At 37.6% G+C, this 24,010-nt stretch overlaps 1 protein-coding gene across 2 annotated transcripts; it reads left to right on the top strand.

The window, feature by feature from the left end:
• The first annotated feature begins 832 nt into the window (after positions 1-832).
• On the top strand, positions 833-21,992 carry LOC138311634 (uncharacterized). 2 transcript variants are annotated; one of them, XM_069252904.1, is made up of 15 exons: positions 833-1,041; positions 2,490-2,655; positions 8,783-8,894; positions 9,184-9,356; positions 9,863-10,059; positions 10,929-11,647; positions 12,506-12,562; positions 13,108-13,518; positions 14,126-14,139; positions 15,650-15,712; positions 15,974-16,086; positions 16,948-16,989; positions 17,507-17,590; positions 18,129-18,286; positions 19,183-21,992. In XM_069252904.1, exons 1-10 carry the CDS (start codon positions 908-910, stop codon positions 15,671-15,673), a joined length of 2,007 nt encoding a protein of 668 aa, XP_069109005.1. In that variant the 5' UTR covers positions 833-907; the 3' UTR covers positions 15,674-15,712; positions 15,974-16,086; positions 16,948-16,989; positions 17,507-17,590; positions 18,129-18,286; positions 19,183-21,992. The 2 variants fall into 2 exon arrangements, with proteins under 2 accessions (XP_069109005.1, XP_069109006.1); XM_069252905.1 differs by lacking the exons at positions 2,490-2,655; positions 17,507-17,590; positions 18,129-18,286; positions 19,183-21,992 and having other exon boundaries at positions 936-1,041.
• Positions 21,993-24,010: the final 2,018 nt, after the last annotated feature.

Genomic DNA, 24,010 nt, shown 5'->3' with positions numbered 1-24,010 from the left:
TTTCTCCCATCCGGCCCCTGTGTTGTGTGTCGGTGAGTCTGTGTTGTTCGCTACAACATGTAGATCTACATCCTATTTGTATTTTTAACATCTTTGGTTGTACGCAAATGGATAAGATATGTCAGGACAACATCAGTCTTTGAGTTGCATAAGTTTAACCAAAACGACCTAGCACGACAATGCATTTTTGTTCGCCTCGGGGGACAGACAAGTCCTGTACGTTATCTACTGTGAATCGGCGAGAGTAGGTCTTACATACACAATGTACGTTAGGGTGTTTCGACATATCAATGAAACGGAATCCTACAATTGTAGCTTTACAATACTTGTAATAGATATCTCTAATATTTATTGAAGTGTTTGAAACAACAATATAAATATAAGCTAACATTTTGAGAGCGGTAAACGTTTACAGTATTGGGCCTACCTGTGTTTGTACATGTTCCTCGAAACGACGTCCGATACATTTGAAAATCTCCAAAATCCGGAAATAATGACATTGAACTATGTAAACATCCGTGTATTCAAGTAATTTCAAACATGAACTGATTAAGTAGAACTCAAGTGATCACAAAATTGAAGAAACTCTGTTTGTCACACCTCCTTGACACAGGCGGTTTGAATCGGACGCCGCCTCACAACTACCTGTACGTTAAATATCCTGACACGTTATGAATTGTGTAAGCGTGTGTAATCATACGAAGTAAAAGATTAAAACCAAAGTGATTTACACCATGGTGTTTTTAACAACAGATAAATAAAATAAAAATATTTATAGTTTCATACCGGGGAAAACCCAAATGCCCGTCACTTCGTCGCGCCCGTCACTTCAGCTACACAACATTTGATGACGTCATGATAGTCCTATATTTAGCTATAGCTACTTTCGGTTTCGCTTTCGCTTGACATGGATGCAGTCAGCGGCTTTAACGTTTCCTGCAAGAAATCGGACGGCATAATTGGTTGGGTTTCAAACGAAAATCAATTAGATAATTTAATTGAAACGCATCGACTTGAAACGGGTGCAGCATTTGTTTCATGGTAAATTATAGGCCTAGGCATTTACTTACTTATTTATTTATTTATTTGATTACTTATTTACTTACTCATTGATTGATCGATTTAATAATTTGTTTATTTATTTAATTGATTGATTAATCAATCAATCAATCAATCAATCAATCAATCAATCAATTATTGATTTATATATATATAAATTATTTGCTACTTGCAGGTCTGTAAAAAATGCATTAATAACCAGTGCATTTGCAATGTCACAGTGCTAGGTGAACATTTTTGTGAAAGAACAAAATTAACAATCAAAGTGAACACTAGTACTTTGTATTTAGATAATATATAAATACTGTACATGGTAAGTATACATAGTTTTTATTTCATTTTATATTGTGTAAAAGTAGTGAGTCAATGTGGTTTGTACATTGTGTCAAAGGCTCAGTTGGTATAGTTGTATTTTTTCATACCGGAGACTCGGGTTTGATTCCTGTTCGCAATAGACAGTAAACATGTGTATATTCCCTGTTCTTCTACAATTGTATGACCTTATGTAAAATGGGTGTATATTTCTTTTAGGAACAATAATGACATGTTGAACAGACTACCGTATTCCTGGTAATATTTCCAACAATCAATGATTATCATTAGTGATTTTAGAGAAGAATCAAAAGAGAATGATTAATGTCACCTGATGAATTGATTGTTAATTTGCAATGATTGCACATTCATAAATTATATCAATTATACAAAAAAAATGTGTAAAATGACTGGAAATCACAGTATTACCCGACGGCATTGATCCCGACACGATCTCATGTATGCAACCGGTGTATCCAGTTATATTCCCTTTTTATTCCTTGCCTCTTATAGTACATGTGGAGGAGGAAGGGTCAGGATCGAATATATTGCAACATATAACATCATTATGTCCAGTAACTGGCAGCTATACCCAGTGACAACAAACAGTAGCCCAACCACTCACATATTATATAAAAAAAAATGTGTTTGTAGCGGGATAGAACTGGGTTGATCATCATGACCTGGTAGCTCAGCAGTAGAGCATTTAGCTAGTGTTCAGAGGGCCAGAGTTCGAATCCCGGTCTGGCTGCTAGTACATTTTCTCCTCTCCTGTTACAAAATTGCCACCCAGCAAAAATACCCACTGTGGTGGTATAATTTAAGGATCTTGTATGTCTTAAGCTTCTAGGGCAAAGAATTTGAAAAAGGAGGGAGGAATGTAGCGTGATTGGACTGGGTTGATCATCAGTGAACGGGTAGCTCAGCAGTAGAGTATTTAATTGGCTTGTGTTTGGAGGTCCCAGGTTTGATTATCTGATTGCTACATTTTCTCCTGACTCCTGACTCCTGTTGCATATTTTAATAAATGTTATATTTTATACATTAGAATCTATATTGTAAATGTACATATTAAAAATATAATGGGTACACAATTGACTTGTTATCCTACTTTGTAGGCATGATAATAAAACTAGAAAGGCTGAGGTCTCGAAAACTCCGCGTCTATTATGGCACCACCCTAATCTGCCGATAAATGGACCAGCATTTAGTCTGGGCAGACATGTGATCAAGCTGTGCCAGTATGGGAAAGGGCGTAAGAGGAACACCAGCAATCAATCAACAGTAATTATATGGCAGGTGTTAATTAATATATTATTATGTAAATATGTACACAAGATAGACGTGGTAACATTGATTTCTTAAAGAAGAATCCTACAACATCAAAAATAATATTAGTTATAATATATTTCATTATTTTGCAATTTTGAAACATTAATAAATTATGTGGAAATGGTGAATTGAAGTTACATTATTAGCTCACCTGGCCCGAAGGTCTGGAGAGCTTATGTAATGGCGCAGCGTCCGTCGTCCAGCGTCAGTCGTCCGTCGGTCGTCACCTTTTCACAAAAATCCCTACTAGTCATAAACAGCTGAATGGATTTTCACCAAATTTGGCCTGAAGCTTTCATGGATAAAGGTGAACCAATTTTGTATAAACAATGGGTCTGGTCCCCCAGGGGCCTTAAGGGCGGGGCCCAATAGGGAAAATATAGCAATTAAATTCTTTAAAATCATTCTTCTGTGGGACTTCTGTGGGAATGAAGGGATTTAGTTCTAATTTCGCTTCCTTCGGTGAAGTGGAACCAATATTGTATAAACGGTGGGGGTGTTCCCTAAGGGATGATCAATTTAAATAAATAGATTAAATAAATAGATTAAGTTCAATTCTAAAGCCTTCAAGTTGGTAGCTTGTGTTCTTAGTTTGTTCTCTTAGTTTGGAGGCCTGTCACTTCAGCGCATCTCTATATAGTCATACATAGATGGCCCGTCACCTCAGTGCATCTCTATATAGTCAGACATTTGAGGCCCGTCACTTTAGCGCATCTCTATATAATCTTGCATTGGATGCCCGTCACCTCAGCGCATCTCTATAAAGACTTACATTAGAGGCCCGTCACTTCAGCGCATCTCTGTATACTCAGTTATTGGAGGCCCGTCTCCTCAGCGCATCTCTATATAGTCAGACATTGGAGGCCCTTCATCTCAGCGCATCTCTATATAGTCAGACATTGGAGGCCTGTCACTTCAGCGCATCTCTATATAATCTTGCATTGGAGGCCCGTCACCTCAGCGCATCTCTATAAAGACTTACTTAGAGGCCCGTCACTTCAGCGCATCTCTGTATACTCAGTTATTGGAGGCCTGTCAGGCCTGTCACCTCAGCGCATCTCTATATAGTCAGACATTGGAGGCCCGTCACTTCAGCGCATCTCTATATAGTCAGACATTGGAGGCCCGTCACCTCATCGCATCTCTGTATACTCAGTTATTGGAGGCCCGTCACCTCAGCGCATCTCTGTATAGTCAGACATTGGAGGCCCGTCACTTCAGCGCATCTCTGTATACTCAGTTATTGGAGGCCCGTCACCTCAGCGCATCTCTATATAGTCAGACATTGGAGGCCCGTCACTTCAGCGCATCTCTGTATACTCAGTTATTGGAGGCCTGTCACCTCAGCGCATCTCTATATAGTCAGACATTGGAGGCCCGTCACTTCAGCGCATTTCTATTGAGTCTCATGCATTGGAAAACTGTCACCTCAGCGCATCTCTATAAAGACTTACATTAGAGGCCCGTCACTTCAGCGCATCTCTGTATACTCAGTTATTGGAGGCCCGTCACCTCAGCGCATCTCTATATAGTCAGACATTGGAGGCCCGTCACTTCAGCGCATCTCTATAAAGACTTACATTAGAGGCCCGTCACTTCAGCGCATCTCTGTATACTCAGTTATTGGAGGCCCGTCACCTCAGCGCATCTCTATAAAGACTTACATTAGAGGCCCGTCACTTCAGCGCATCTCTGTATACTCAGTTATTGGAGGCCCGTCACCTCAGCGCATCTCTGTATACTCAGTTATTGGAGGCCCGTCACCTCAGCGCATCTCTATATAGTCAGACATTGGAGGCCCGTCACCTCAGCGCATCTCTATATAGTCAGACATTGGAGGCCCGTCACCTCAGCGCATCTCCATAAAGACTTACATTAGAGGCCCGTCACTTCAGCGCATCTCTGTATACTCAGTTATTGGAGGCCCGTCACTTCAGCGCATCTCTGTATACTCAGTTATTGGAGGCCCGTCACCTCAGCGCATCTCTATATAGTCAGACATTGGAGGCCCGTCACCTCAGCGCATCTCTATATAGCGTTCAGATACTATTGAGGCCCTCCTCAGCCATCTCTATAAATCTTGCATTGGAGGCCCGTCACCTCAGCACATAGTCAGACATTGGAGGCCCGTCACCTCAGCGCATCTCTATATAGTCAGACATTGGAGGCCCGTCACCTCAGCGCATCTCCATAAAGACTTACATTAGAGGCCCGTCACTTCAGCGCATCTCTGTATACTCAGTTATTGGAGGCCCGTCACTTCAGCGCATCTCTGTATACTAAGTTATTGCAGGCCCGTCACCTCAGCGCATCTCTATATAGTCAGACATTGGAGGCCCGTCACCTCAGCGCATCTCTATATAGTCAGACATTGGAGGCCTGTCACCTCAGCGCATCTCTATATAGTCAGACATTGGAGGCCCGTCACCTCAGCGCATCTCTGTATACTCAGACATTGGAGGCCCGTCACTTCAGCGCATCTCTATACAATCTTGCATTGGAGGCCCGTCACCTCAGCGCATCTCTATAAAGACTTACATTAGAGGCCCGTCACTTCAGCGCATCTCTGTATACTCAGTTATTGGAGGCCCGTCACCTCAGCGCATCTCTATATAGTCAGACATTGGAGGCCCGTCACCTCAGCGCATCTCTATATAGTCAGACATTGGAGGCCTGTCACTTCAGCGCATCTCTATATAATCTTGCATTGGAGGCCCGTCACCTCAGCGCATCTCTGTATACTCAGTTATTGGAGGCATCTCTGTATACTCAGTTATTGGAGGCCCGTCACCTCAGCGCATCTCTATATAGTCAGACATTGGAGGCCCGTCACTTCAGCGCATCTCTATATAATCTTGCATTGGAGGCCCGTCACCTCAGCGCATCTCTATAAAGACTTACATTAGAGGCCCGTCACTTCAGCGCATCTCTGTATACTCAGTTATTGGAGGCCCGTCACCTCAGCGCATCTCTATATAGTCAGACATTGGAGGCCCGTCACCTCATCGCATCTCTGTATACTCAGTTATTGGAGGCCCGTCACCTCAGCGCATCTCTGTATAGTCAGACATTGGAGGCCCGTCACTTCAGCGCATCTCTGTATACTCAGTTATTGGAGGCCCGTCACTTCAGCGCATCTCTGTATACTCAGTTATTGCAGGCCCGTCACCTCAGCGCATCTCTATATAGTCAGAATTGGAGGCCCGTCACCTCAGCGCATCTCTATATAGTCAGACATTGGAGGCCTGTCACCTCAGCGCATCTCTATATAGTCAGGCATTGGAGGCCCGTCACCTCAGCGCATCTCTGTATACTCAGACATTGGAGGCCCGTCACTTCAGCGCATCTCTATATAATCTTGCATTGGAGGCCCGTCACCTCAGCGCATCTCTATAAAGACTTACATTAGAGGCCCGTCACTTCAGCGCATCTCTGTATACTCAGTTATTGGAGGCCCGTCACCTCAGCGCATCTCTCTATATAGTCAGACATTGGAGGCCCGTCACCTCAGCGCATCTCTGTATACTCAGTTATTGGAGGCCCGTCACCTCAGCGCATCTCTATATAGTCAGACATTGGAGGCCCGTCACTTCAGCGCATCTCTATATAGTCAGACATTGGAGGCCCGTCACCTCAGCGCATCTCTATAAAGACTTACATTAGAGGCCCGTCACTTCAGCGCATCTCTGTATACTCAGTTATTGGAGGCCCGTCACCTCAGCGCATCTCTATATAGTCAGACATTGGAGGCCCGTCACCTCATCGCATCTCTGTATACTCAGTTATTGGAGGCCCGTCACCTCAGCGCATCTCTATAAAGACTTACATTAGAGGCCTGTCACCTCAGCGCATCTCTATATAGTCAGACATTGGAGGCCCGTCACCTCAGCGCATCTCTGTATACTCAGTTATTGGAGGCCCGTCACTCAGCGCATCTCTGTATACTCAGTTATTGGAGGCCCGTCACCTCAGCGCATCTCTGTATAGTCAGACATTGGAGGCCTGTCACTTCAGCGCATCTCTGTATACTCAGTTATTGGAGGCCCGTCACCTCAGCGCATCTCTGTATAGTCAGACCATTGGAGGCCTGTCACTTCAGCGCATCTCTGTATACTCAGTTATTGGAGGCCCGTCACCTCAGCGCATCTCTGTATAGTCAGACATTGGAGGCCTGTCACTTCAGCGCATCTCTGTATACTCAGTTATTGGAGGCCCGTCACCTCAGCGCATCTCTGTATAGTCAGACATTGGAGGCCTGTCACTTCAGCGCATCTCTGTATACTCAGTTATTGGAGGCCCGTCACCTCAGCGCATCTCTGTATAGTCAGACATTGGAGGCCTGTCACTTCAGCGCATCTCTGTATACTCAGTTATTGGAGGCCCGTCACCTCAGCGCATCTCTGTATAGTCAGACATTGGAGGCCCGTCACCTCAGCGCATCTCTGTATACTCAGTTATTGGAGGCCCGTCACCTCAGCGCATCTCTGTATAGTCAGACATTGGAGGCCTGTCACCTCAGCGCATCTCTGTATACTCAGTTATTGGAGGCCCGTCACCTCAGCGCATCTCTGTATAGTCAGACATTGGAGGCCGTCACCTCAGCGCATCTCTGTATACTCAGTTATTGGAGGCCCGTCACCTCAGCGCATCTCTGTATAGTCAGACATTGGAGGCCCGTCACTTCAGCGCATCTCTGTATACTCAGTTATTGGAGGCCCGTCACCTCAGCGCATCTCTATAAAGACTTACATTAGAGGCCTGTCACCTCAGCGCATCTCTATATAGTCAGACATTGGAGGCCCGTCACCTCAGCGCATCTCTGTATACTCAGACATTGGAGGCCCGTCACTTCAGCGCATCTCTATATAATCTTACATTGGAGGCCCGTCACCTCAGTGATCTCTATATTGGCTTTCTATTTTCTAGATTCCCAACTTGCATGATTATGCTCAGACGAAAAGGGTTCACCTTCAGCCTACAAGGAAGGTTGATTGTCAGGCAAAGATAACTACAGACATGTTAAGATGTATATGGACTACACCTCTGACTTGAGTATGAAAGACCGCAGACGCAGTACATTGTATTCTAATGAATGATTTGAGGAAACGGCTCCAAAATGATCCTGACTATGGTGATTCAAGGATTTATGTATCACTCCCTTTAGCTGAAGGGCATAACAATCACATTCCTTCACCAGAATCGGTAATGGGAAACAGAGTTGATGATACAGTCAAAACTAAAATCAGAGAGTTTGTGAGTGATGGGATAACAAATGTAGGCATTATCAAAAGATTGCTGAAGACTTTTGTTGACAAGAAGTATGATGACAAGGATTCCAAACCTTCCCCAATGGATAGGTCATATTTTCCTACCAACAAAGACATAAAAAACCATATCTGTTTAACTCTTTCCTCTAAGCATTCTTCTCAATGTGATCAGGAAAATTTGGAAGACTGGTTAAAAAAGATGAAAGAAGAAGACCCCTCAAGGAAGATACATTTTAGACCAGCCAGCGATTGTGAGGATGGTTCAACCAGCAAGTTCCTTTTTATCCACCAGGAAGAATGGCAACAACGATTATTAAACTTGTATGGTAATACCTTGTGTTTGCTTGACGCAACCTATAAAACCACCAAGTATGCCCTACCATTATTCCTTGTTGTTGTGAGGACCAATGTGGACTATATACCAGTATGCCAATTCATAACAGAAGATGAAACCATGAGCAGCATCCAGGAAGCGTTATCCATACTGAAATCTTGGAATGAAGATTGGAAGCCATCGTATTTCATGGTTGGTTTTTGTGAAAATACATATTTATCTCCATATCCATCAAAGTTTGACTGGACATTAAACAATGGATCCATCCATCCAATCATATCTCCCAAAACAATTGAATTTAAGTTACAATATATCATGTGCATCGGTCAAGTGGTTTGGTATTACCTGTACTCAAATGGATCATTTTTAGCTCATCTAGTCCAAAGAGCAATTGAGTTGATGGTGTATTAGTGTCCATTTTTTTGTAAACCGTAACGTGAAGTTTTTAATCATGATGTACTGTTTTTTTTTTATATAGCTGGATTATGATGAGGCAGAAATTGGTGCAGTGACTGCAGAATTTCCTGATGGGAAAATATTGATGTGTGCCTTCCACAGAGAGCAAGCTTGGGAGAGGTGGTCTAGAAGTGGTAGGTTAATTCAAATTTCAGGAGCAAATGAGCAAAAGTCCAACTTCAAACAGTGCAATATGGCTGAATGATACGTTGTTGAGCTACATGTATATTTAAGGGTTTGACCTTTCACATGTAAAGGTATTAATAGTACAAGTTGATAACTTTTGCCACTCTACAAAATTATCAATCATGTTTATATTCCCATTTTAAAAATTAAAAACTGTTTTGAAAAGCGCCTATTAAGACCATGGGTCCCTTTTTTATGTTTTTTACTGATTTGAAATTTATATTGAATGTGTCGCAGAGGATAATGTTCCAAGTGAAGACAGGGAGGAATTCCTTCGCCATCTGAGAGCAGTTGCTGATGCCCCTTCAGAGGAAACTCTACAGGAGGCCATTCAAAGTCTGGAAGAGAAGTCTTTCTACCGGGGATCTCTAAGGAGATATGTTGAGAGCAAATGGCTTTCTGTAAAGGAGGTAATACTTTTTTACTAAAGTACTGAATTGGCATATGGTAAAGGGGTAAATTTGGCCATATTGCTATGTATGTGTAAATGACCTCGTCTCAGAAAGTCAGAATGACATGGCCAAGGGTTGTCAGCCAAGTAATATGTTAAACTCCCAAAAATAAAGAGATAGATAAATGAAAGTATGAATAGATATCATATCTGTCTCGTATGCTTTATGCATCATCTTTGTGGTTTTTGGAGACTTGGAGGGAGGCGGGGTGAATTTGTGTAAACGATATAAATGGATGTCATACTTTATATGTACCTATCAACTTGATATGCTTAAAATTTTCTCTTGAATAAGACAGCTTCGTGTAAATTAAATCCATAATTGAAAATTGATGTTTTTGTTATGGACCTTTTCTGTGATTTTTATCTCTCAAAAAAAAAATGCAAAATTAAATTGCACAAAAAAGAAATTTTTTAAACTATTAATTTCATTTATATCCATAACTAGAATTTATTTATTTATAGAGTTGGTGTCGTGCCTGTATCGCTCCTGGATTCCATTTACCTGTGACAACCAACAATGGTGTGGAAACCCTAAACAAGTCATTGAAGCATTTCTATTTGAAGTTGTCCAGTTCTGCTTCGCTCAGCAACCTTGTGCAGATAATTTTCAAGGATTTCCTGCCAGACCTGTATCAAACATATTTGATGTTGAACTTTAGGTAATATATCTTAGATCAGCACAAACTGCATGAGCATTTTTCATTTAGGAAATACATGACTGTACATTTATGTATTAGTTACTCATCATTGCACATATATTAGAAATGAAATAGTTATGATAGTTCTTGAAAATGTCTGGTAACTTCTACTGGAAAGCAAGTATACATGTTTTTTTATTCCTGACAGATGATACAACAATAAAGTATGGATTGTCATATTTTTGACATACATTGGGTGTTTTAGCATACCATATAGTGCACTAATCAAATGGTGCACATTACCATCATATACAATGTCTTCAGCTAATACTGTTATTATGAATTCATGGGGACCCCTGAAATCCTTTTGTATAATGCAGGATTTGTACTAAGTGGGATCGAACCCAGAAAATAAAACAACATGATGCCTTTGATCAGAGATATACTTTACGTTTTATTGAAAACTGTTCATCCCCTGTATATGGATTACCCACTGTATACACATAATGGGAGTACAAACAGTGATCAATGGTTACAATTAACCTGGTTTTGTCAATTTTTGTTTTGTGGGTTTAAGATAATACAAAACGTGTCCAGGAGACTTGAATATTGTTACATAAGGGTTTTGTACTATCCGAATTCATATTAATGAATGAGTTGGTCTGTATTTGCTAGAACACTGATTGTATGTAACATACCAATGCATGTCAAAATAATGACAACCTTTGCTTGTACATCTAAGTAGTCATTTCCATTATATAAAGAAAATGTAAAATATAAAATTAAAACATCTGCATAGAGAAAAATAGCATTTGATGGAACAGCCTTTGATTTGACAGGAAATAGTACTCCAAAAATGTAAATCACTATATTGAGATTTTCATTTTCAGATCAACCTCCAACTTCAAACCCTACCAGGGCATCCCTTCTTATCTACATGATCGCCCTCATCATATTGTACAGCACATGCTGAAGAGGCTCAGTAAGGGAGAGGAAGATTTCCAGAGCAGTGATATCAGCCTGAATACCGTGGGTCTCTACACTGTTAAAAGTGACTCCAGGAAATACACTGTGTCTTTGGGCAGTGAGTCTGCATACCCGGACTGTAGTTGTGATGATTTTAGGAGGAATTTTCTGCCATGTAAGCACATGTTTGCTGTGTTCACATTTACCAACTCAGACTTTTTGGATCTTCCTTTATTGTATAGAAGTAACCCACTGCTCACTTTAGACACTTCCTCAGTAAAAACACATTCTGGGTTATGTGCATTGACCAGACAACCGGTGACGGAGGAAGCAATCTCTTCAACAAAGGAAGACAGCATTGATACCGTGAAAGTCCAGAGAAATGTCCTCAGTAAACTTAAACACATCCAGACTTTGGTGTACCTTTGTAAGGACAATAATACTTTACAAAATGCAAATGACCTCTTGGAGGAAGTGGCAACTGCATTGAAAGAAAATGTACCTCATGATGCCAACTTACCATTAGGTCCATCAGCAAAGTTACGGAAATTACCAACAAGAAGAAAATATTTCAGACGGCATGGGAAGTATCAGCGCAGAGTAGGTGCCAAAGCCCAAAAGATGCGAGCTGCAGCAGTGTTAGGTAAACACATATCACGATAAAATAATGTTCTAAAAAAATCTTGGTTATATGCATGACATTGAATAACTTTCCAATAAGTCCTTAATCATTAAGGGCCCAATAGGGGATCGAAATAGAGGTATTTCCTGTTGAATCACTACTTGTCATTAAGTCCTTGATGGATTTACACCAGATTTGGTCAGAAAACATCCTTGGGTGAAAGGGACCTTGCATAAATGGTGGTTCTTACCCGTTGGGTGCGAAGGTCGGCCCCAATAGGGGAAATATAGCAGATTGTAGAAATCCATTGTCAATTATATAGATGGAAGTAGTCACATCCTTGGGTGAAGGTGAATAGATTTAGTGTAATCCTAGGCTTCTAGGGGCCAGAGGAATTGGGATTAATTGGGGAAATATAGTGAATTATCCTGTTGCAAGCATCAAGATTTAGTTTAAGTTTGATATGAAGCAACATTTGGTAAAGAAGAACAACTTTTGTATAAACTGTGATCCTGTGCTCTTGGCACCAGAGAGATGGTGGGGGGGGGGGGGGGGGGGGGGGGAATATACATATGTATAACGTTAGTAGTAGGATCCAAAACGGAAATATCTAGCAATTAAAAAAAATTCTTCTTCTGATATAGGAATAAAAATAATTGGTTTATATTTAGTCTATAGCGTCCTTGTATGAAATGGGTCAGCTATGGGTCAAATTTAAATACTATATATATTAAATAGCATAATTGAATCTGAAAACCTGTTGTGGAAAGCACTTCTTGCTAATTTCATAATTAGAAATATCTATTATCATTCAATTAGAACTTTTATTACTTTTATAATTCATGTTTTTTTTGTTTATTTCATTGATATTTATTGCAGAAATTGGTAACATGGCAAGAAAGAAACCAATGAAGGCCAAGATCCATTCAAAAACCAGTAAGTTAATGGCTCGATACACTATCTATCTATGTGCTCATACTATTGTTCATGAAGGTACTATGTGTCTCTTGTCAAAATCTTAATAGAATCTTTCTCTCTCTTGAGGGTGTGACATCAAAATCACAACACGGGATAATTAATGAATTTCCAAACTGAGGCTTTCCACAAGGGTAGTGACTATATGGTGTCACTTTTCAAGAATGGGAATGGTTATTTTTCTCCAATATACAAAAGAATGATTGAGATAGTCTCAACCTACCTCTCTTACCTAAGGAGACATTAAAATGGGTCTGTCAACTGTGCGTCAATGTTCAATGTGCACAACAGTTAACAACACTACACTTAACAGGGAAATCTGTAATGGCTGAAATTAGAACACCACAGGATACATTCCTCAATATGTATGAAATATGATCATAATTTTAATAAAAATTTCTGTGTTAAGACACACTCACATCAAAACAAGAGAATGTATCAATACTAGAAGCTGTTATTTAGATGCAGGTAATGAATATCTTGAAATGCTAGTACTCTTATTGTAGGAACTCCTCCTTCGCTGGATGGCCCGGTCTTGACAGATAATCCTCCCTCACTGGATGGCCCGGTCTTGACAGATAATCCTCCCTCACTGGATGTCCCGGTCTTGGCAGATAATCCTCCCTCACTGGATGGCCCGGTCTTGGCAGATAATCCTCCCTCACTGGATGGCCCGGTCTTGGCAGATAATCCTCCCTCACCGGATGGCCCGGTCTTGGCAGATAATCTTCCCTCATCACTGGATGGCCCGGTCTTGGCAGATAATCCTCCCTCACCGGATGGCCCAGTCTTGGCAGATAATCTTCCCTCATCACTGGATGGCCCGGTCTTGGCAGATAATCCTCCATCGTTACATGGCCCAGTCTTGGCAGATAATCCTCCCTCACTGGATGGCCCCATTTCGCCACATAAACCAGGTAATGTCTCAGGATATAGTTTTTAGCCCTCCATTATCAGGTGGTGGGCTATTTAGATTGACTATGGTCTCTGGTCCATTGTCCGTCAATCCGTCCGTTAACAATTCTTATTAGCCCTTATTTATCAGAAAGGGACCTGTCTCAAATTTCATATGCGGGTTCCCACATAAGCCCTTAATTGTGCATAATGCATTTTGAGACTGATCCGTCAAAAGATGGCAGACAGGCTGCCATCTTCAATTCTTATCATTAAAGCTTGTTACCACAATTTCTCAGAAAGAGCTGAAGTGATTTTTCTCAAATTTCATATGCAGGTTCCCCTAGGGTCCTAGTCGTGCATATGACATTTTTGGATTGATCCTTCAACGAGATGGCCGTTTATAAACTTTTCATTCAAATGTTAAAGTAATGTACAAAAGAGAAAATAGCTCTTATTTCAGCTCTGAAACACTTCAGTGGGAGGATGGTTACTTGTGTTGACTTGAAATGAATATTCAAGTTATAAAGCACATCTAAATGTTTTATGTTTTACAGGTATTTTAAATGAATTACCGGTATACATTATTTTTAGGAAACTAAATATCTGCTTTCGTCCATCCCTTTACAGAATATTTCACAGAGGTAATGGTTTTAAATATTACCATACTTGGGTGTGTGTAACCTTTCAAACTTTCTGTATTCTTCCATTGCTTATATAGCCTTGCCACTGCTCGCCTTTTCACCTTCTGTCATGTAGACATTAGATTTCAATTCTTTCTGTAATTAGAGCTGGTGACGGGTAAACAGATATACTGATCTAACTAATTTTCTAACTTCAAAGTACTTTTAAATTATAGAGGTTTTTTTTATTTCACATAATATACTGAGATTTTACATGAAGTAAATAAGATGTAATTTGTGGATGTAATTTATTCATATGCAAAGGTATTGGATCCTTTTTCACATTGCATGGCACTCAACAATTTATCGGACCAGATTGATGGTTTCAGTTATTTCTGCATGAATATATGAATATATAAGAACCTAGCTTTATATATATGTATATATATATACCAGCATGATAAAAAGCGTACATGAAATGTAACCAATTAAGACTTGGCAGACTATTAACATTGAATTTCTTTGTAATACAATTTCATGAAAGATTATTATCATTCATGAACATAGATATTTCAAATTCACCGGATTAATGAAGCTTTTTGAAGGTGTTAAAGACCCACTACATTTCCAAAACAGATTTTAATTTTTAAATTTTTACTGTGAAATAAGTTCAATAGTTTTATGGAATCTCAAAAGTTATCAAATGACCATTATCACTACACATGAATAATTTCCAGAACTTGGGTAGACTTAATGTTTATCCTCGTCGTCCTAGACGTGGTTGGCTATCAGTACAACTGCACACAGTAAAACAGTGAAATGAGCTTCTTTGTTAAGCAAAGGTTTACATATGGAACCTTGCATTTGTTTGGTGTTTAACCTCATCTTAGGTTAGCAATGAAGATGTTCTAACATTATAACTGTTATCATTTAAATTTTGTTTTGGAAACATAGTGGACCTTTAAAGTGACATTTAAATGTCAAGTATATAAATGTATCCTGTTGTGATTGTGATCTTGATGTTGTACTTTCTTGGGTGATAATTGTTTTTCTGTTATGGCAGCATCTTTAGGGAACAATCAACTAAATGAAAAAAAAATACCTTCAAAATGGCCCCTGTGTATTGAAGATTGAGCCCACGATAGAATTTTGACCTGGCCACTGATTGGCTGGTTTTATATATAATCATGAAATTCAAAAGTAGAGATGTTTTCTGACAGAGAATATTCCTACATAGCAATGATATGAATTTGGAAATTGCAAAATGTACTTTCTTTCAAAATGGTTACCCTGGTTGGAGTTTGAATTGAAGAACCCTAACTTTTTCTCTATCTATATTAAAACCTAGCCTTTAATAATAGAACACAGTAGCTAACTAATATTCAGTTGTTTAAATACATTATAAAATTTACAAACTCCAACATTGTGGTCTATGAAAATTATTAAGTTGGTTAATCTTCTTTGAAATTTCCATAAAATCTCCACTAATATCTTGTCATTCAAATAATTATGTTTCTTTCTTTGCCTACAGCTGCATGTAGTAGTTCAACAGTAGTTGCAACACCAAGTGATGTTTTATTTGATGCTGATTATGGTAAATATTCCTGTTAAAAAAATTGCGTATTTCATTTAACATATTTCAAATATATTGAAAGTAAACATAACTTAATTTGATTCTCCTATTGATTCATTTCATGTAAATTGAAAACATATCAATATATTGCTGACATTATACCTGTAAATGATTATACAATGAGTTTTTAAAACATAACCCTCTTTGTTTCATAACAGGTGAAACTTTACCTAGGCCTATATTACTGTATTTGAAAAAAATTATTCCACTATATGTTTGCAGTTGTACAAAAGATTTGGACGATTGGACCTGTTGGTCATCTCCTTGCCAAAGTTGGCCCCAATCTTATCACAGATCATTCAATTAAGTTTCTGCAAACAACTTTGAGTGATGAGGTAATGCTTTCTTTAATGTTTATTGCCATAATGCAGTCTCCAGTTTATCCAAGATATATTGAAATCTGGATCTACATCTGTGATTTGACAATAGATACATATATTTTTATTTTTCCCCTGATTGGTGATATCTGACATTTACAGTGAGAATGGATAATCACCCTGAAAGACCTAAAATAATAAGTTAGCAGGTTGTTTTAAATACTCCTTTTGAGCCTGTGAGCTTATCGGTATGCAATGGTGCTGCGTCCGTCATTTGTTTATTGTTCGTTCGTCCAGCAAATGGCCAGAAACATCCTTGGGGGAAATAGAACAGAGATTGGAAGGGTTGGGATCTAATATGGGAAATTAGAATTAAATTTTAAAATTTCTTCAGAAAAGAGACAATGATTTTGTATTATTGTATTAAGAACATTACTACGGCATTACAAACCAGGTGAGCAATTCATTTAGCCAAAGTTGTGGACAAAAATACATATTTTGTATCTTTATCAATTGAATAAAACTTTCAAGTTAGAGTTAATAAAAAAAACGATAATCTTATTATCGTTAAATACTTGTATCAGGTAACTTGAGATGAAACTTGAGATACTCTTGAGTCAGGAATATATTTTCAGAATTTGATAACGGTTGAATGAAATTACTATGATGATTTATAATCTGTCAGTTGAGGTTTAATAAAGAGAAAGAATATATTTTCATATCTTAAAATAATACATCATTATTATGTTAAAAGTTCTCGTTTTCATCTTTATTTTCTGTCAAATGGAACATAAAAAAATCAAAAGTGAAAAAAAAAATCAGTTATAGCAAAAATATATGTATGGTTGACGTGTCAACGTTTGTTCTTAATTGTTACAGGTCATGGATGCGTACCTATTTCTTTTAACATCAGTGTCCATGGTAAGTTTTAAGCCCATCATCATTACATGGGGGGCTATTCAAATCGCCTTTCGTCCATGGTCCATTGTCCGTCCGTCTGTCCTTTCGTCCATCTGTTAACATTTCTTGTTACTGCTATTTCTCAGAAAGAGCTATACAATATAAAGGGATCTTTTTTCAAATTTGATATGTAGGTTCTCCTAGAGTCTTAGTTGTGAATATTGCATTTTTGGACCGATCGGTTTTTAACAAGATGGCCGACCAGCGTCATCTTGGATTTTGATTGTGAAAGTTTAAAAACCAGAGAAAAGATCCTTCTGTCATTTGTCAGACATATATCATTCTTTGATGGGCGCTGTTGTTATTTGATTTAATTGCATGTGCTTGTACAAGTACATGCATGCATACAAAAACATAATACAGTTAAATTATGAATACATAAATAAAATTATGAATACATAAATATATACAACATTAAAACACTTGCACTTTTTACTCAATGTGATTAGCTATTGAAATACGATTTATTTTGGTTTAGAACAAAAGAATATATCACATGGAGACAGCAGTAGCCAAAGCCATTTTTGAAGATTCAAGTTTGATTCATGGTGGACTAAGACGGGTTTGTAATAATTATTTGGTCATATGTATCTTCAAATTCCATTGTGCAATGTGTGTTGTAATATTTTAATATTTTAATGTGGAATCATTATCAACAGAATGTGCTCATTTACCCCTGAGTCTGATGACAGAGTGATAGGGCCTTTAAAGAGAACCATTGCTAAAATTCCCCCTTATAGAATGCTTCTACTCCTGGGTTTCACCTAAACCTGATTTATATTCATGATCATTTGAGGAGAGCAATCTGGTTTTTTTCGTGAAATGATCTCAGATCTCAGATAGACCTCAAATGAAAAAAAAAAAGTTTTAAACACTTTATTTAGTTGATACTCATAAAATTGATCATATTGATCCACTACCAAAAAAACTACCTTTAATGTCTGTCTGTCTGTCTGTCTGCCTGAGAATCTTGTCATGTTCCTCTTGCACATCTTTGAATCAGATAGATTACTTTGTACATATTTAGGTATCCTATGCCATTGCTAGCCTATATTCATTTGTAGTACATTTGTAACATGACATTTACTTGCATATTTCAGTTAAATTTGACTGACTATGATGTCATGATTGGGGCCGTTAATGAAAGCAATTCGCACTGGACACTGTGTGCCGTGTATCCAAAACAAAGGAGACTGATCTATGTAAACCCACTCGGAGAAACGCAGGCCAAGAAAGATTTGATCCTAATGAATTGGAGGTATGTTAAAAGTTCTACATTTAAACGCTTCTGGCAAAGATATTTGTGCAACAAAGTGGAGAAGGGGGTATTCAGGTTGCCCACCTAAATTACTGGGAATGATATTTGGTGACAGTATTTCTTACACATTGTAGCTGTACATAATTCATATCCGAGCAGAGATATGACCCTTGCACGTCCTTACATGACCCTGTCTGTATATATGACGTTAAACTATTAAAACCTACAGAGTAATACTTCAATGAATGTGTTGTCAATATTTTATATTACAAAGAGTGACCTCCTACCACTTTTTTTCTCCTTGATGCCATTTATTGTTACATCCAGTAACTAGCCTAATTAAGGTGTTATTATAAGATCATATTTGTGTACAGTATTAATATTCTTTTTAAATATTTTCAAAGATTACATGATTCAATAAGGAAAAGATGCGCTATTAGTATAAAAGTTAAGTGAGCCATAACTTCGCAAACATTTTGATATCCTTTCTTTTCTTCTGTAATCATTATTCTAGGTAAATTGAAAATTAATTACTATAAGATTTTATGAATTATTCTATGAAAAACCATTTAAAGGCACAGATAAACATGCTGGTTGCTTTAAGCATATTTGCCACAACACAGATTTTGTGCACTGCAATAATTCGCGTATTTATGCTTTATGTGTATTAAAACTAAGATGGAAATATTTCTTTATAACTACTATAAAATGTAAAAATGTGACATGAAGTGGTAGACCATAACTTGACTACTTTGTTTAACCCTGTGTTCCATTCGCTAGGCAGTAAATTTTGTGATTTTTGGCAGTACTACCCAAATTCATTCTGACCTCTTATTTGACTTGTAAAATTAAAACACACATGTGTAACATTAGTTGGTTATTGCTTTATATTACAGGCGATTTCTACAATACCGGTGTCCTATAAAATTTTGATCCCCATAGAATACTTACCCGGATGAATATTTTATGCATAAAATATTGACCCGGATCAATATTTTATGCATAAAATATTGACCCCCCCTATAAAATATTGACCCCCCTAGATAAAGCAGTATAATAATTCATATATTATACACAAAATATATACATTTGTAGTCCTAAGAAGTAATATCATCAGTACCTATGGGTTTGCTCAGGTAATACACAAGGTGTCACACCTATACCTGTAAGTGTGGGGATGACCCCCTGGGACATATAATTAGCCATATGTGTATATACCTATATGACTTGACACTGCTTATCTATACATGTATACCCCTGTTACCCCATGTATCATTAAAGGTGACAAGTTAAATGTGTAGAATAATTATTAGTGTGGTCATGCAACTTCTACTACTTTTTTCTGTTGAATTATTACATGTTACAAATAAAGTTATACAATGTATCAAATACATATTAAATACGTGAGTACAGTACATAAATGATGCAATGTAAATATGATATACCTGAGGGAGACATGTAATCAAATTATCTTATCAAGACGAAGAAAAGGAAAACACAAGAATTAATTATAGATTTTGATCAGTTAGTCAGTAAAATAAATAAATAAATGGCAACTGATACATGTATGGAAGCATTATACTGTTGTACATTTATTTACATTTTGTATATGGGGTACTATATGGGGTGGATGAGTATTTTATGATTGGAGTTATAGAGTGGATGATAATTATATGGAAGATTTATACAATTATACAGGTACAATGAAGATAATAAAAAAAATAGATGAATTATTATATGGGTGGATCGCAATATATGAGATATAGACAGGGTAAATGAGTATTTTATGGGTGTAGATATAGATAACTAGATTTAATTAAAACTATAAAATTTCAGATAATTTTCTGTATATAACTAAATTATTTTTAATTAATTTGAATTAAGAAAAACACTTGAGTATAATATGTGATCTTCAACATTTCAAAGTTGACGTGTGCATGCAGGTTTAAGAGGTTTCTAAAATAGATATTGCATGCCTATTTAGAAAAGCCATTTATCTTATTGAGGCATTCTAATTGCAGACTATCATTGAATGCAAATAATAAGTATATAATATACTAATATAGTATAGACAGGTGATAATTAAATAGATAAGTGGTAGTTATATATACAAGGGGTAATTATATAGACATGTGGTAGTTATATAGACAAGTGATTGTTATATAGACAGGTGGTAGTTAAATAGAAAAGTGGTAGTTAAATAGAAAAGTGGTAGTTATATAGACAGGTGATAGTTATATAGACAGGTGGTAGTTATATAGACAGGTGGTAGTTATATAGACAGGTGGTAGTTATAAAGACAGGCGGTAGCTATATAAACATGTGGTAGTTATATAGACAGGTGGTAGTTATATAGACAGGTGGTAGCTATATAGACATGTGGTAGTTATATAGACAGGTGGTAGTTATATAGACAAGTGGTAGTTATATAGACAGGTGGTAGTTATATAGACAGGTGGTAGTTATATAGACAGGTGGTAGTTATATAGACAGGTGGTAGTTATATAGACATGTGGTAGTTATATAGACAGGTGGTAGTTATATAGACAGGTGGTAGTTATATAGACAGGTGGTAGTTATATAGACAGGTGGTAGTTATATAGACAGGTGGTAGTTATATAGACAGGTGGTAGTTATATAGACAGGCGGTAGCTATATAGACATGTGGTAGTTATATAGACAGGTGGTAGTTATATAGACAGGTGGTAGTTATATAGACATGTGGTAGTTATATAGACAGGTGGTAGTTATATAGACAGGTGGTAGTTATATAGACAGGTGGTAGTTATATAGACAGGTGGTAGTTATATAGACAGGTGGTAGTTATATAGACAGGTGGTAGTTATATAGACAGGTGGTAGTTATATAGACATGTGGTAGTTATATAGACAGGTGGTAGTTATATAGACAGGTGGTAGTTATATAGACAGGTGGTAGTTATATAGACAGGTGGTAGTTATATAGACATGTAGTAGTTATATAGACAGGTGGTAGTTATATAGACAGGCGGTGGTTATATAGACAGGCGGTAGCTATATAGACAGGTGGTAGTTATATAGACAGGTGGTAGTTATATAGACATGTGGTAGTTATATAGACATCAGGTAGTTATATAGACAGGTGGTAGTTATATAGACATGTGGTAGTTATATAGACAGGTGGTAGTTATATAGACAGGTGGTAGTTATATAGACAGGCGGTGGTTATATAGACAGGCGGTAGCTATATAGACATGTGGTAGTTATATAGACAGGTGGTAGTTATATAGACAGGTGGTAGTTATATAGACAGGTGGTAGTTATATAGACAGGTGGTAGCTATATAAAAATGTGGTAGTTATAAAGACAGGCGGTAGCTATATAGACAGGTGGTAGTTATATAGACAGGTGGTAGTTATATAGACATGTGGTAGTTATATAGACATCAGGTAGTTATATAGACAGGTGGTAGTTATATAGACATGTGGTAGTTATATAGACAGGTGGTAGTTATATAGACAGGTGGTAGTTATATAGACAGGTGGTAGTTATATAGACAGGTGGTAGTTATATAGACAGGAGGTAGTTATATGGAAAGGAATTGATTATATAGACAGGTGGTAGTTATATAGACAGGTGATAGTTATATAGACAGGTGGTAGTTAAATAGAAAAGTGGTAGTTAAATAGAAAAGTGGTAGTTATATAGACAGGTGGTAGTTATATAGACAGGTGGTAGTTATATAGACAGGTGGTAGTTATATAGACAGGTGGTAGTTATATAGACAGGTGGTAGTTATATAGACAGGCGGTAGTTATATAGACAGGTGGTAGTTATATAGACAGGTGGTAGTTATATAGACATGTGGTAGTTATATAGACAGGTGGTAGTTATATAGACAGGTGGTAGTTATATAGACAGGTGGTAGTTATATAGACAGGTGGTAGTTATATAGACATCAGGTAGTTATATAGACAGGTGGTAGTTATATAGACATGTGGTAGTTATATAGACAGGTGGTAGTTATATAGACAGGTGGTAGTTATATAGACAGGTGGTAGTTATATAGACAGGTGGTAGTTATATAGACAGGTGGTAGTTATATAGACAGGCGGTAGTTATATAGACAGGTGGTAGTTATATAGACAGGTGGTAGTTATATAGACAGGTGGTAGTTATATAGACAGGTGGTAGTTATATAGACAGGTGGTAGTTATATAGACAGGTGGTAGTTATATAGACAGGTGGTAGTTATATAGACAGGTGGTAGTTATATAGACAGGTGGTAGTTATATAGACATGAGGTAGTTATATAGACAGGTGGTAGTTATATAGACAGGTGGTAGTTATATAGACAGGTGGTAGTTATATAGACAGGTGGTAGTTATATAGACAGGTGGTAGTTATATAGACAGGTGGTAGTTATATAGACAGGAGGTAGTTATATAGACAGGTGGTAGTTATATAGACAGGTGGTAGTTATATAGACAGGTGGTAGTTATATAGACAGGTGGTAGTTATATAGACAGGAGGTAGTTATATGGAAAGGAATTGATTATATAGACAGGTGGTAGTTATATAGACAGGTGATAGTTATATAGACAGGTGGTAGTTAAATAGAAAAGTGGTAGTTAAATAGAAAAGTGGTAGTTATGTAGATAGGTGGTAGTTACATAGACAGGTGATAGTTACATAGACAGGTGGTAGTTATATATAGACAGGTGGTAGTTATATATACATGTGGTAGTTAAATAGACATGTAGTAGTTATATAGACAGGTGGTAGTTATATAGACAGGCGGTGGTTATATAGACAGGCGGTAGCTATATATAGACATGTGGTAGTTATATACACAGGTGGGAGTTATATAGACATGTGGTAGTTATATAGACAGGTGGTAGTTATATAGACAGGTGGTAGCTATATAGACATGTGGTAGTTATATAGACAGGTGGTAGTTAAATAGACATGTGGTAGTTATAAAGACAGGTGGTAGTTATATAGACAGGTGGTAGCTATATGGAAAGGTATTGATTATATAGACAGGTGGTAGCTATATAGACAAGTGATAGTTATATAGACAGGTGATAGTTATATAGATAAGTGGTAGTTATGTAGACAGGTGGTATTTATATAGACATTTGGTAGTCAAATAGACATGTAGTAGTTATATAGACATGTAGTAGTTATATAGACAGGTGGTAGTTATATAGACAGATGGTAGTTATATAGACAGGTGGTGGTTATATAGACAGGCGGTAGCTATATAGACATGTGGTAGTTATATAGACAGGTGGTAGTTATATAGACATGTGGTATTTATATAGACAGGTGGTAGTTATATAGACAGGTGGTAGCTATATAGACAGGTGGTAGTTATATAGACAGGTGGTAGCTATATGGAAAGGTATTGATTATATAGACAGTTGGTAGCTATATAGACATGTGATAGTTATATAGACAGGTGATAGTTGTATAGATAAGTGGTAGTTATGTAGACAGGTGGTAGTTACATAGACAGGTGGTAGTTATATAGACAGGTGGTAGTTATATAGACAGGTGGTAGTTATATAGACAGGTGGTAGTTATATAGACAGGTGGTAGTTATATAGATAAGTGGTAGTTATGTAGACAGGTGGTAGTTACATAGACAGGTGGTAGTTATATAGACAGAAGGTAGTTATATAGACAGGTGGTGGTTATATAGACAGGTGGTAGTTATATATCTCTATATCTCCTATATATC

The sequence above is a fragment of the Argopecten irradians genome, unplaced genomic scaffold (assembly GCF_041381155.1).
Source record: "Argopecten irradians isolate NY unplaced genomic scaffold, Ai_NY scaffold_0074, whole genome shotgun sequence".
Classification (NCBI taxonomy): Eukaryota; Metazoa; Mollusca; class Bivalvia; order Pectinida; family Pectinidae; genus Argopecten; species Argopecten irradians.
The sequence above is the reverse complement of the archived record's forward strand: the minus strand, read 5'-3'. Positions and strand labels throughout refer to the sequence as shown.

Coding starts and splice junctions, on each gene's coding strand:
- LOC138311634 (XM_069252904.1), top strand. CDS start 908: ATGGATGCAGTCAGCGGCTTTAACGTTTCCTGCAAGAAATCGGACGGC. Junction 10,060..10,928: donor TATTTGATGTTGAACTTTAG/GTAATATATCTT, acceptor TTTCATTTTCAG/ATCAACCTCCAACTTCAAAC. Junction 12,563..13,107: donor CAAGATCCATTCAAAAACCA/GTAAGTTAATGG, acceptor CTCTTATTGTAG/GAACTCCTCCTTCGCTGGAT.